At 36.6% G+C, this 13,871-nt stretch overlaps 1 protein-coding gene across 4 annotated transcripts in view; it reads left to right on the top strand.

The window, feature by feature from the left end:
- Positions 1–2,723, top strand: part of LOC109820057 (transcription termination factor MTERF9, chloroplastic) — an 8,367-nt gene extending 5,644 nt beyond the window's left edge. The window contains exons 5-8 of one of the 4 annotated variants that reach the window (XM_020386118.1): positions 200–630; positions 1,326–1,399; positions 1,526–1,571; positions 2,444–2,723. In XM_020386118.1, the coding sequence (XP_020241707.1) occupies positions 200–520 (321 nt within the window). In that variant the 3' untranslated portion in view covers positions 521–630; positions 1,326–1,399; positions 1,526–1,571; positions 2,444–2,723. Of the gene's footprint in view, positions 1–199; positions 631–1,325; positions 1,400–1,525 lie in introns of all 4 variants that reach the window. The other 3 variants (XM_020386116.1, XM_020386117.1, XM_020386115.1) reach the window with 3 other exon arrangements.

Raw genomic sequence — 13,871 nt, 5'->3', positions numbered from 1 at the left:
AAAAAAAAAAATCTATGTTCAAAGAAATTAGTTGAGGGGTATTTGATCATTGTGGGACCAAATGGTAAGACCCTTTGATTTGAGGGATGTATGAGCAATTTCAAAGATTTGAGGGACTAATATGTAAAATAACTTAATTTATTCTCTTTAGGTATGTAGGTAATATATACATTTTTTAACTAGGGCAATTTTCTTTCAGGTGTTATCTTTATCACTGGAGAGGAACCTAAGGCCGAAGTATCTTTATCTTGTTAATGAACTTCGTAATGAGGTGCAATCCTTGACGAAATATCCCATGTACTTGAGCTTGTCTCTAGATCAAAGGATTCGACCACGTCACAGGTTCTTGGTTTCCCTGAAGAAAGCTCCAAAAGGACCTTTCCCTCTAAGCTCATTTGTTCCTACTGATGAGTCTTTCTGTCAGCAGTGGGCTGGGACCAGTTTAGATAAGTACTTGGCTTTTCGACAGAGGCTGCTGCTGACAGATTTTGCAAAGAAGTACGAAAAGAAAGGATACTGAGGCTTAACAAGCTCTTGAAGGAAGGTTTTAGGTCTTGGCCAGCTATGAGCATCAAATTTTTGTGAAGCTATGTAGGAGAACACCGTTTGGATACTAACTGCTACACTACGGTGAGTTTCAGACTTTACTCAATTAGAAGCAGCTTCGTTGTTTTTTAATACGATTTTTGAGATGTTGATCCCCTCGTTCTTATCTATTTTGTAATCAGTCTCAAAACTTGATATTATGAGTCCTCCTGAACTCACTCGTTGCCCAAATTAGTCCATTTGCTTTCAATCTTTTAGGTTAACTGGCAACTGCTATATAAAGTAACAATAGCTGGTTTTTGTTTTCCCATTATACCTTAACCCCTTATTTTCTCACGGTCATTAAGGCAATGACTCCTCCTACACCCATTAAAATCCATACTGTGTTATATGCTCTTACGTGCACATTCTATACCCAATGTGCAAATTTTAATGGGTTTAGAAGGATTCGTAGCCTTCATGACTGTTATAAGTGGGTGTTAAAACAGGGGTATAGTGGAAAAATAGAAAAACTAGCTGTGATAACTCTATATTGTGGGTAAACTATGATATTCAAACTAAAGGGACTAATTTGGGATAATCGATGAGTTTTGGAGGATTTACTTTATAATATCAAGCTTTGGGTAACTTATTTCAAAATAGATAGAAATTTGGGGAGCAGTATCTTAGAAGCCGTTTTCAATGCCGTAGATCCTTTTTCATATTGTTGAGTGTTTCAGCACTGATTTTTCTATTAAAAAAAACATCGTGTACGCTTATTAGTGTTGGTTTGTTATAAGTTTGACCGGCATAAGAAGAGCATATACTTGAGACGCTTCAATATCTATCAAGTCAAATTGCATGATATCACCAGGTTATTCTTCTTAGTCAAGTCTGAAATTAGGAAAAGTGATATAATTTTCTAATTGGCTCAATTTTTTTAATAATAAAGGTGTACACTGCTTCACTCAATTCATTTTTCTGTATTGTTCCCTTTCAGGCTTGACTGCTGCTCAGAGAGAGAGAGAGTAATCTGACTTGATAAGGTACTTTTTTTTTCCATCTTTTAACACAATTGTAAAAATGAAGAGCTAAGGTTCAGTAACCCATAAATTCCAACTTGGTTGTTTTTCAATATATTTCATACGCATATGATGTATTTTCTGTTCCACCTATAGTTTTTCCCCCTACAATTGCATGAAATGAAACTGTAAATTACTTGATGGTGTGTGATTTTCTGCGGATTGTGAAAGCTTGTTTCCTTCTCTCTGTGGCTTCCCAGATTGAAAATGGTGAAGTTTCATGCATTTTGAGAAATCATTGGCTTTTATGATTTGATATCAAATTTTTTACAAAAGTATACCGGCAATATGTAACTCTTTACAAAAGTAATATGTGACTAGCTAGTGTTAATGTCGCACATTTCAGTCCTCACCCTTGACTTCGATTAAGAGTTACTCCCTTCAGCTATATTCATCTTCATGAACTTGAGATATACATAATATTCTTCATTATGTCTCATAAGATGATAATTCACACGGGTACGAGAGGAAGACACTGAGTATTTTTATTTTCTGTTTTTTAAATTTGATTGTTTGTTCTTCTTTTTTATTTTAATTTGATTGTTTGTTCTTGATGCGTTTTTTTCTTTTTTGAATGCTGTAAGTTAGGCTTAAATCTGAAATCTGTCGTTAGCCAGAAGCCCACAAATAAGAGCATTAGTTATTTGGCTTATTGGGCCTAAATCGTTTCCATCCAGGGCCGTATATTATCATATATGTTGGGTGGATTTGGCCCAATCTGTACATTATCTGATTTAAACTCTTTTTCCCCCTTTCCTTTCTTTCTCTGTTTTTAATGTATTTTGTTCCTTTTTTTTTCCTCACTATTGGCTGCAAATACCTATGGGTCCTACAAGATCCAGAACGCAATCCACAGCAGATTGATTTTGCAAGAAAACATCCTGGTTGTGCTGAGCTGTCCAATTTGCATTTGGGTTAGCTCTGGGACCCAGATACCAAATATCTCTAGCTGGTGGCCTCTATGTATTTATGATATTTGTTTTGGATAATGAGATACTTGTAAAGAAGAAAGTGATTGAACGTGAAATGATTTTACAAAAGCCGTGGGACCCACATGCTAATGGGGACAGCTTCAAACTCAGTTGTCAAAGCCCATGACTATTTTTATTGGATCATCATATACTGCACCAATATCACAAATTACGCGGTACATCAAAAGAGATGAGACCGAGTCTCTTGTACCCCCTAAACTTTTAAACTTCAGTTAGATGCTCATCATGCAGAGACCAAATAATTATGTCATTAACAAATCTCTTCAATTTCGAAAATGATCTGAACAGAACATGTAGGCAAAAGTATAGAATTTGTGGTTCAAGCAGGAAAAGGTTATTAGAGTTCACGACTTCAAGGTAAAGTTCCCAAAACCTCTTTTGCTTGGCAAAGATGCAATAACAAGATGGAATAAAGGAGTTCACAACAGATAATATTGAGTAATCATCAACATAGTTTCTTTTGTCACATACAAGATTAAGAGCATGCTTGATAACTTTGGATTATAATCCATGTTGTTTGGTAAATTTAGCGGATTATAATTTATTTTTAATAGTGGAATGTTTGGTAAATTAGTGGATTATGATCCATCATTAATGTCAAAATGACCAAAAAGTTTATGACTTATAATCCATCGAAAGGGATATCGCTTGAAATTTTATGAATGACGAGGGGTATACATCTCTTTTACTTTGTCAAACTTATAGGCCCCGTTTGGCAAAGGGTTAATGAAGAGGGGTTAAAGAGAAGGATTAATGTACTTAGCCCATTTGATAATCCGAATGATTAAATTATTAACCCGTTAAATAAGTTTTATTTTAGCCCTTATGATCAGTTTTATTGTTTGGGAATAACAATGATTTTGACTATTTTCTTTATAATTAGAAGGGTTAACTCTTATTCCATCTAAATAGGAGTATTAGTAAACCCCTCATTTTGAGGGGTTAACTCATTTTAACCCCTCTAGAGGGGTTAACTTAACCATTCTATATTTTTTATGTTTGGCAAATTATGGAGGGTTAACTCACTTTAACCCTTATATAGATTTGTTGTGTTTGGCAGGTTAAGAGAGAGGTTAAGTTAAGAAGGGGTTAAGTCTCTTTAACCTCTCTCTTAACCCTTTGCCAAACGGTACCATAGCTTATAACCCACTACAAAATAAGGGAGGATATCATAGCTAAGTTTGTAAGTTAGAACAAGTCACTTGCCAAACATCTTAAAGTCACCTATAAATCGAAAAAATGCTTTACAAACCACTTTTACCATGTGTCAACATCTATACAGTAAATTTTTTTTCCCCTGGCTCAAGTGCTCATCTCTCTTGTTTATTTGCAAACAGCCTTTTCCGTTTCTAGATTAAACAACATTTTCTACCTTTCTTTTCTTCATTCCTTCCATTATGCTTGGTGTCATCATTTCATTTCATTTCTCGCTAGTCATTGGCATTCTCTCTAGAGCATAAATGACTTTTTCACTGCTGTTATTGGTTTTCAAAGTTGGATTGATTCTCAATTCTCGTTTTCAGGAAAAAGCAGAAGTTAGTTGGAAGTAAAATATTGAAAGGATGTGCGATGTTATAAGAACAAAATCGCTAGATACAATAAGACCTTTTGAGATATCAAGTGGTTTTTGCAACAAGTCAAATAAGAGATGATTCTGCATAAGCTGAAGTTTTGGATTCCTATCTTCTTCTTCTTCGCTACCAAAAAGTAAATAGAGGCCACTATTTTTTACCACGGTCATTGATTTGTGCAGTGTCTAGTTATGATTCGTCTTTAAATGTAAATTAGGAAAGAATGTGATCCATAGGTGTATGGTTAGTGTTACATTTAGAATGAACCAAAACCTTCAACAAGACAAGTTTACGATTATGATAAAAATAATTGTTTCTCCATTACTTTCTTTTTGACGGTGAAGAGAATCCAAATTTCAAGTTTTTTTATTTATTTCTTACTTCCCCATTAGGTGTTTCTTTTTATAGGAATAAACGATTTTTCGGCTCTCCACGCACTAGAAGTTGTGATCATTTATATAGAAATAAATTTGCATCACCTACGAACAAAAATCATTTTATGAATTAACTCATTAGCTCTGTATACATTTTCCAGATACAGTGAAGGATAATATATTGTAGGATTTAGGAGCAATAAATTTCGGCATTCTTTATGAATCAACTCATTCTACCAAGATGGTGAAATCAAGGATGATACGACGAATGCTTCTAAAATCCTATATGGTGATAAAATACACATGAAACTTAATTAAGGTAATATATTCTTCTATTTGTTCCTACACTTCGATGTCAAGATCCCGCCGTCCCTGAGAAGTAATTTTCCTCCCTCTGAGACACAAGAATGAAACTTGAGTTCGCGGCAGAATTTTGCACGAAAAATGACAAACCAAAGACTTGAGCGGGATAAAACCTAATCCAAGTATTCACTGCATAAAAAAACACTGAAACCTAGATTATGAATGATAAAAAAGTTACATGAACGGAATCGCCAGGAGGAATAAATTCCAAAGGATTATTCGCAGATAGACCCCCTGTACTATCACCCGATTATGAATATACCCCCTTCAGTTCTATTATTACAGATAGACCACCTGAATGAGATTTGTTTCAACTCTTTTTACTCTCAGGAGGTCTATCTATCATCTGAGGGCAAAAGAGTCAAAAAAGATTCAATCAAGTGGTCTATCTGCAACAATAGAACTACAAAGGGTTCATCGAGTATTGGCGCTAGTTAGGTGATTGTGCCCCCCAAGTTATGAACCTATCTAATTCTCTTATCTCTAACCAAAATAACCATATGACTATAGTTAATTAAATAGAAAAAAATAGGTGGAAGATCATAAAAATAGTAGCAATTAAGAAAGAATACTGAACTATTATAAGAAACATTGCAAATTTAACCTATATAAAGATCCAACATGCCAATCCGAAAATGAAAAAAAAAGAGAAGATAGTGAGTTCTCACCCTCTCGGAACAACATCAATTATACTCATCGTTTGCAACTGTTGAAGAATGTGGCGAGCAACAGCTCCACTGCTTTTGCAAAAATGCGGTGGACGGCTTCCATTTTTTTTGCGGCCTCCATGGATCTTCTGAAAACCACCGACTCCAATGCCCTGCCTCAGATAGATTTTTCTTGCCATAGATGCTGTTGTTAGATCTAAATAATAAAACTTAAGATCTAAAACCATAAAGCCATGATTAATTCGAAGAGATTAACAAGAATCAAAAGAGCGCAAGCTTATACCTGAATCCATAGATGAACCTTGAGATGGGTTTTGGATCTTCTAACCTTAGGGTTTCTCTATAGCCGAATTTCTCTCTAGATGGGGGTAAAGAGAATTAGAGAATGTAACCCTAGATTAGGGACCATAACCCCTTATTTATAGATGTTGTAAATTTACAATTTGGCCCCTCAACAAATCACAATTACAACCTGGTATCTGCACATATAACCCCAACTTGTTAGATCTAAATCAAAACTTGAGATCTAAAACCATATAGCCATGATTAATTCAAAGAGATTAACAAGAATCAAAAGAGCGCAAGCTTATACCTGAATCCATAGATGAACCTTGAGATGGGTTTTGGATCTTCTAACCTTAGGGTTTCTCTATAGCCGAATTCTCTCTAGATGGGGGTGAAGAGAATTAGAGAATGTAACCCTAGATTAATGACCATAACCCCTTATTTATAGATATGATGTTGTACATTTGTAATTTGGTCCCTCAACAAATCACAATTACAACCTGGTATCTGCACATATAACCCCATGACTTATTTAAATACCCATTAACCCAAATTAATTAATCACTTTAATGGGTTATCCTGAAGGATAACAATACACATTGATTAATCATATGTGTCCACAAATAGATTTATTAGATTAAATCCAACAATCTCCCACTTGGACACCATATGATTCCTTAAATTGTGTATAACCTTATGAGCTCAAAATTGCTATCACTGAAAAAGGTATTTCCGAACAATCTCGTCCATTGACTATATCAATATAGGATCAAAGCGGCCTTCGTCACATTTATCGTGACTCGACCCATCAATGGTCACATATACCAATACAATCAAATGACATAGATCAATCATGGATGTGCAGCATGAAAATTACATGCAATGTGATCAGTACATGTCTATTTTCAACTGGTCCTACTTTAGTGAGGTCAAAACCAAACATAATGTAACAGAGTGTCTTAACTGAATACTTTATTCTGATCAGACAATACAACCAAACATAAAGCATCACAAATACAAAATCCCACTAAAATATAATATCCCCAAATAATACCACACCCATATGAGCAGTATGCTCATGAAAGACCTTGGGTGGCAATCCCTTAGTAAGAGGATCAGCTATCATGGAGTTTGTCCCAATGTGCTCTATGGATATCTGTCCACTCTGTACCCTTTCTTTCACAACCAGGAACTTAATGTCAATATGTTTTGACTTAGTTGAGCTCCTGTTGTTATTGGAATACATTACTACAGATTTATTGTTACAATATAACTTTAGTGGTCTTTTAACATTTTCCAGAATGCGCAGTCCCTTGATAAAATTTCGTAGCCATATTCCCTGATTGGATGCCTCATAGCAAGCTACAAATTCTGCTGCCATAGTGGAGGAAGCTACTAGTGTTTGTTTGACACTTTTCCATGATATAGCTCCTCCTGCTAACATATAAATGTAGCCTGATGTAGACTTTCTGCTATCTTGGCATCCAGCAAAATCAGAATCAGAATACCCAATGACCTCCAGCTGTTCTGATTTTCTGTATGTGAGCATATAATCTTTTATTTTCTGAAGATACCTCATAACACTTTTGACTGCTATCCAATGATCCATACCAGGATTGCTTAAATATCTGCCTAACATCCTAACAATGTACGCAATATCTGGACACATACATACCTGAGCATACATTAGACTTCCTACAGCCGAAGCATAAGGAATCTTCTGCATTTCCTGAATTTTAAGATTACCTTTAGGGCACTGATTGAGACTAAACTTGTCTCCTTTAGCCACAGGGTTGTCTCCTGGTCTGCAATCTTGCATGCCAAACCTTTTAAGTACTTTATCGATATAGCTCTTTTGTGATAATCCAAGTATACCTCGAGAACGATCTCGATGTTTCTGGATTCCTAATATAAAAGAGGCGCCCCCAAGATCTTTCATCTCAAAATTCTTTGATAAAAATCTCTTGGTTTCGTGCAACATGTCTATATCATTAGTGGCAAGCAATATGTCATCGACATACAGAACCAGAAAAATATACTTACTCCTACTGAACTTGTGATATACACAGTCATAAACAATGTTCATCTCAAATCTGAACGAGATAATTATTTGTTAAAACTTATAATACCATTGACGAGGAGCTTGCTTGAGTCCATAGATGGATTTTCTTAATTTGCAAACCATATTCTTTGGGTCTCCTGACATAAAGTTTTCTGGTTGCACCATATAAATCATCTCATCAATGTCCCCATTGAGAAATGCAGTCTTAACATCCATTTGATGTAACTCAAGATCATAATGAGCAACAAGTGCCATGATTGTTCTGAAAGAGTCTTTTGATAAAACCGTGATGTAACTCAAGATCATAATGAGCAACAAGTGCCATGATTGTTCTGAAAGAGTCTTTTGATAAAACCGGAGAGAAAGTCTCTGTATAATCAATATCTGAAAGAGTCTTTTGATAAAACCGGAGAGAAAGTCTCTGTATAATCAATGCCTTCCTTTTGAGTAAAACCATTAACTACAAGACGTGCTTTATACCTCTCCACATTACCATTTGCATCCCGCTTGGTTTTAAAAATCTATTTACAACAAAATCATACATCAAGACCATGACCAAAAATCTGCTGACTAATCTTAGAAAGCTTCTCATCATAAGCTTACCTAAGTTCAGCTCTGATGGACTCCTCGGTGGTGGCTGAAGTCCTCGCAGCGATCTCTTCTGTCTCGGGTAGCTTCTGCTCCAGGGATCTCAACTCATCAGATAAAGCAGTGTGGGTTTGCTGATCCTGTGCTTTCGTCTACCATTTGCATCCCGCTTGGTTTTAAAAATCTATTTACAACCAATTGGTTTTGCACCTTCTGGCAATGAGACAAGTTTCCAAATCTTATTGTCTTGTATAGACTTATACTCTTCATTCATGGCATCAATCCATTGTTGAGAGTTAGAACTTTTCATGGCCTGAGAGAAGTTGATCGGATCATCTTCCAACATTCCATTACTTTCCTCATGTAATCATCCAAAATAGCATTTCTCCTTTCTCTCGTGGATCTCCTTAATGGCACTGGTTCTTGAGGTTTTCTCTCGTGGATCTCCTTAATGGCACTGGTTCTTGAGGTTGTTGAGTTTGTTCTTCTGGAATAGGGAGTTGTTCTCTTGAGGTTGTTGAGTTTGTTCTTCTGGAATAGGGAGTTGTTCAACATTGTCATCTTGAGGTTCTAGATTTACTTATTGAGCAACAACAGCAGGTATATGAACCTGAATATTGTCAAGAGTAACTGCATGAATTGGATCTGAAGCCAGTTCCTCCTCAAAAGCAATGTGTCTAACCTTATTTCTCCCCCCCCAAACTCAACATCCTCAAAGAATGTTATTGTTCCCGTCTCAAAAATATTTCTGAGTGTGGGATCATAAAACTTATAGAGAAAGTCCACCATGGAAAAGCTTGCCAATCATAGCATTCATGAAAGAGAAGAAGGAGCGGACTTCTATTCAAATGACAATCTTCTCAGGATCATCATCAGATAACAACTCCCTCGCCAGAATATGAAGACGAGAAGAAGGCCCTGCACGATAAAAAAAAAAGAGATAAAACCGTCAGAAAAAGAACTTGGAGAGTAAATAAATAGTATTCATACCCTCTTGAGTCACTGGGGGTGGTGGAGGTGTAACGGCTGGGAATACCCAATAAAGTAGCTGCTAACTGTTTTGGAGTCCAATTTCTTTTCATTTGGCCTATAAAGCCTTGGCTCAGTTGGACATCCCCAAATATGTAAGTGCTTTAAACTGAGCTTTCGACCAGTCCAAAGCTCATAAGGTATTTTAGCAACTGCTTTACTTGGTACTCTATTCAGAATGTAAGCTGCTGTCTGTTTTCGTCGAAAGTTGTTTTCATTGATGATTCCATTGAAACTTAGATTGTTTACAGAGAATTACAATGAAAAAATTTAGAAAATTACAACTCTCTTAGAAAATAACACAGAAATTGTTTATCAACTCCTGCTTTGTGGGACTTTGCCTGTGCCGGGAGTGCTTTGGCTCGTGGACCACCGATTCACAGATCGTGATGGTGTTTAGGGATCTTTCCTTCGTTTATCGAAGTAAAGATTTGAAAGCGAATATCTTATCGATGTAAGATGTTCACTCTTCAAAAGATCAAGTCTGAGCTTAGATCTCTAGGAATCACCAAATGATACTTGTCAAAGGGTGAAAATTCTCTCTTTTTTCTTCAAAATCACCAAAAGCTCCAGTCTCTTCTGCTCCAATCTGCTCTCTCTCCTTTATTTCGTGTCTAGGGAGGTATTTATAATATAGAGATGGAAAAGCATGAGTCAATGTTCCGAATAACCAAGAAGGTGGTTTACAGAGTAGATGTTACCTCCGTCACTAGCAGGATCATCACCAGCCAAGTCCATATCAGATGCTCGGGAAGCTACATGCTGCTTGCGGGCTAATCTCTGCCGCCTAGCAGCAGGGACAATAGTCGAAGGTCTCGCCTGGGAAGAGGGATGGAACTCTTCATCCTGGTCAACTGTGGTCCCTGAAACATTAAACCATAGTCAGTTTCAATATTTCTGGAAGTTAGCCGCGGCACCAAGTGCTGTCGCGCCTCAGCCGCGCCGCCATGTACTGCCTGTTGGTGTGTACATTATTCTTCTGTGTTATCTCGCTTCCTTTAAATGATCCCCTCTGATTAAGAGAATGGCTTTTATCGTCTTCTCTTTGTCTTGAGTGGTATTTGGATGCATGTAAGCATTTTTTGACGCCTACACTGTCTTTAGTGCTTCTCCCCAGAGTGACTCTGGTAAAGAAGAATGAGCAATCATACTTCTTACCATATGAACTCTTCATCCTGGTCAACTGTGGTCCCTGAAACATTAAACCATAGTCAGTTTCAATATTTCTGGAAGATGGAAGGAAAAGATGAATAGCAAACCTCGCTCGGAGAAATCTTTATAATCTTCAGGATCTCCCCCTGAAGCTTCGTCTGCGGAATGAAAGGTCTTCTTTCCCTCTTCATCAATCCGACGAGAATGAGCAATCATACTTCTTACCATATCCTTAAGAGTCTTGTTTCGTCTTTCAGCTACACTATTCATACTAGGTGAACCCGGCATGGTGTACTGTGAGACGATACCGTATTTCTCTAGGTATCTACTAATGGTCCTGGACGTTGTTCACCCGAACTATCAAATCTGTCGTAGTACTCACCACCACGATCAGATCTAACGGTTTTAATTCTTCTGTTGAGTTGATTCTCAACTTCAGCTTTATAGGTTTTGAACATGTCCAGAGACTCGGATTTTTTATGAATGAGATATAGGTACCCATAACGTGAGTAATCGTCTATGAATGATATAAAATACTGTTGACCATCCCAGGATATCGTAGGGAATGGTCCACAAATATTTGTATGTATCAATTCTAAGACGTCTGAATATCTTTTGGCACCTAATCTCTTAACTTTGGTCTGTTTTTCCTTGATACATTCAACACATACGTTGAAATCTAAAAAATCGAGGGAATCCAAAATACCATCAGACACAAGACGCTCAACTCTACCTTTTGAGATATGACCCAAGCGCTTATGCCATAATGTTACCGAATTTTCCTTATTTAATTTACGCGATTCCGCATGCAAAGTTTTATTATAAGAAGCAATTGTATCAAGCAAATATAGGTTGTCATAAGTACTTAAGTAACCAGTTCCCACAACATTTGAATTAAAAGATAAACTGAATTGATTATTTCCAAATGAACAAGAATAACCTGATTTGTCTAATACAGAAACTAAAATCAAATTCCGTCTAAAAGACGGTACTACAAAAGTATCTTTCAAATCCAAATAAGAACCAGTTCCTAATAGCAACCTAAAGTGCCCAATTGCTTTCACATCTACCAATTGTCCGTCACCCACAAAGATGTGTCTTTCAACATCACTTGGCTTTCGGTAGCTCAGGCAACCCTGCATAGAAATACTTATGTGAGTAGTAGTACCAGAGTCTAACCACCAAGTGTTTCTAGGTACTGAAGCTAAATTAACCTCAGAACAGACTAAAGTAAGGAACATACCCTTATTAGCACACCGAGCGTGATATTTGGTACAATCATTCTTTACATGTCCAGGCTTGTTACAGAAGAAACAACCCTGATTATCCTTATGTTGTTTCTTCTGAACTGGATCCTTAGCAGCTTCATTATCATTTTTTCTTTTCTTGATCTTATCCTTAGAGGCATAAGCCAAATGAGCACTTTCTGTCTTATCTTGCTTCAACCTGTCTTCTTCTTGCACACAGTATGAAATGAGCTCATTTAGAGTCCATTTCTCCTTTTGACAATTATAACTGACCTTGAACTGAATGAACTGTGCAAGAAGAGACAATAAAACCAGATACACCAATAACTCATCATAAAGATCGAGTTTAAGTACCTTAAGTTTTAAAACAATATGAGACATTTCCATAATGTACTCTCTGATATTTCCTTTGCCCTTATACTTCTTTAAAATCAAGCGAGCTAAAAGCGTGTTTGTTTCTACCTTATCGTTTTTTGTAAAAAATTTCTCAATTTCGATAAGAAAATCTTTAGCCTTAGTAATCCCTTCGGATTCTATGCCCCTGAAGGCTTCCGGAACGCCGCGCTTAATGATCATAAAACTCATGCGATTTGAATGCTCCCACTTCTCATACTCCTTCTTTGCATCAGGAGTGCTATCCGTATTAAGAGGTTGAGGTTGTTCAGTTCTTAATGCAAGGTCTAGATCCATGCAGCCAAGAACAATTAATATGTTCTCTTTCCAAACCTTGAAATTTATACCATTTAGCATGGGAATTGAATTGATGTTAGCATAAATTATTATAACAAATGCATTAGCTGAAAAACAAAAAATGCTCACATTAATAACCATAATTAGTAATCAATAAAATTCAAATAATGACAAAACTCATCCAAGATATCCGGTACAACATTAATATCAAGTCTTTGGACAATAATATTAATTGCAAGTGATATCTTGTTGCAACAATCAAACACTGACAATAACACATGTCAAATAATAAAACTATCTTTGGATCGATTCACTATCCACATGTAAACCTTATAATTGTCACATGTTTATCATCACAGATGTGTATGCAGTCTAAATAAATATTAACCTTCCTTTGGGCCGATTAAATATTTACACAAAAATATACACACAAACATCTGACATCCCTCATGAACAATCTACACAAGAGAGTTTACTTTGGCAACATCTTGTTTCAATTAGCCATTTGGAATGAGAGACAACTTAATATCTTAGCGTCATATTATTTGAATAATTGATTAACTACCAAAATTAATTCAAATTAAACAACTTTAATTTGAATTAGAAGAATTTTCTATAGCTTAATTAGGGCTCATAACTTAATTGAATAAATTAAGTATACCAAAGTGGACCCATAATTTAATATGAAAAACCGAGGCTTAACCATAGTGAACACGAAGTTCTCTTGACTTCGAACGCGAGGTTCGTTTGTATTGAGTACAAGACTCACCTAAGAACGAACGCGAGGTTCGTTTGAAAAATGAACGTGATGTTCAACTTAAGAACAAACGCGAGGTTCGACCTGAGAATGAACGCGATGTTCAACTTGAGAACGAACGCGAGGTTCGACCTGAGAATGAACGCGATGTTCAACTTGAATTGAGTGCGAGGCTCACCTTAGAACGAACACGAAGTTCGTTTGAATTGAGCGCGAGTCTCACCTTAGAACGAACGCGAAGTTCGTTTGAATTGAACGCGAGGCTCACCTTAGAACGAACGCGAAGTTCGTTTGAATCGAGCGAGGCTCACCTTAGAACGAACGCGAAGTTCGTTTGAATCGAGCGCGAGGTTCACCTTAGAACGAATGCGAAGTTCGTTTGAATTGAGCGCGAGGCTCACCTTAGAACGAACGCGAAGTTCATTTGAATTAAGCGCGAGGCTCACCTTAGAACGAACGCGAAGTTCGTTTGAATCTTTCAAGCCT

This window comes from Asparagus officinalis, chromosome 8 (assembly GCF_001876935.1).
Source record: "Asparagus officinalis chromosome 8, Aspof.V1, whole genome shotgun sequence".
Lineage (NCBI taxonomy): Eukaryota > Viridiplantae > Streptophyta > Magnoliopsida > Asparagales > Asparagaceae > Asparagus > Asparagus officinalis.
The sequence above is the reverse complement of the archived record's forward strand: the minus strand, read 5'-3'. Positions and strand labels throughout refer to the sequence as shown.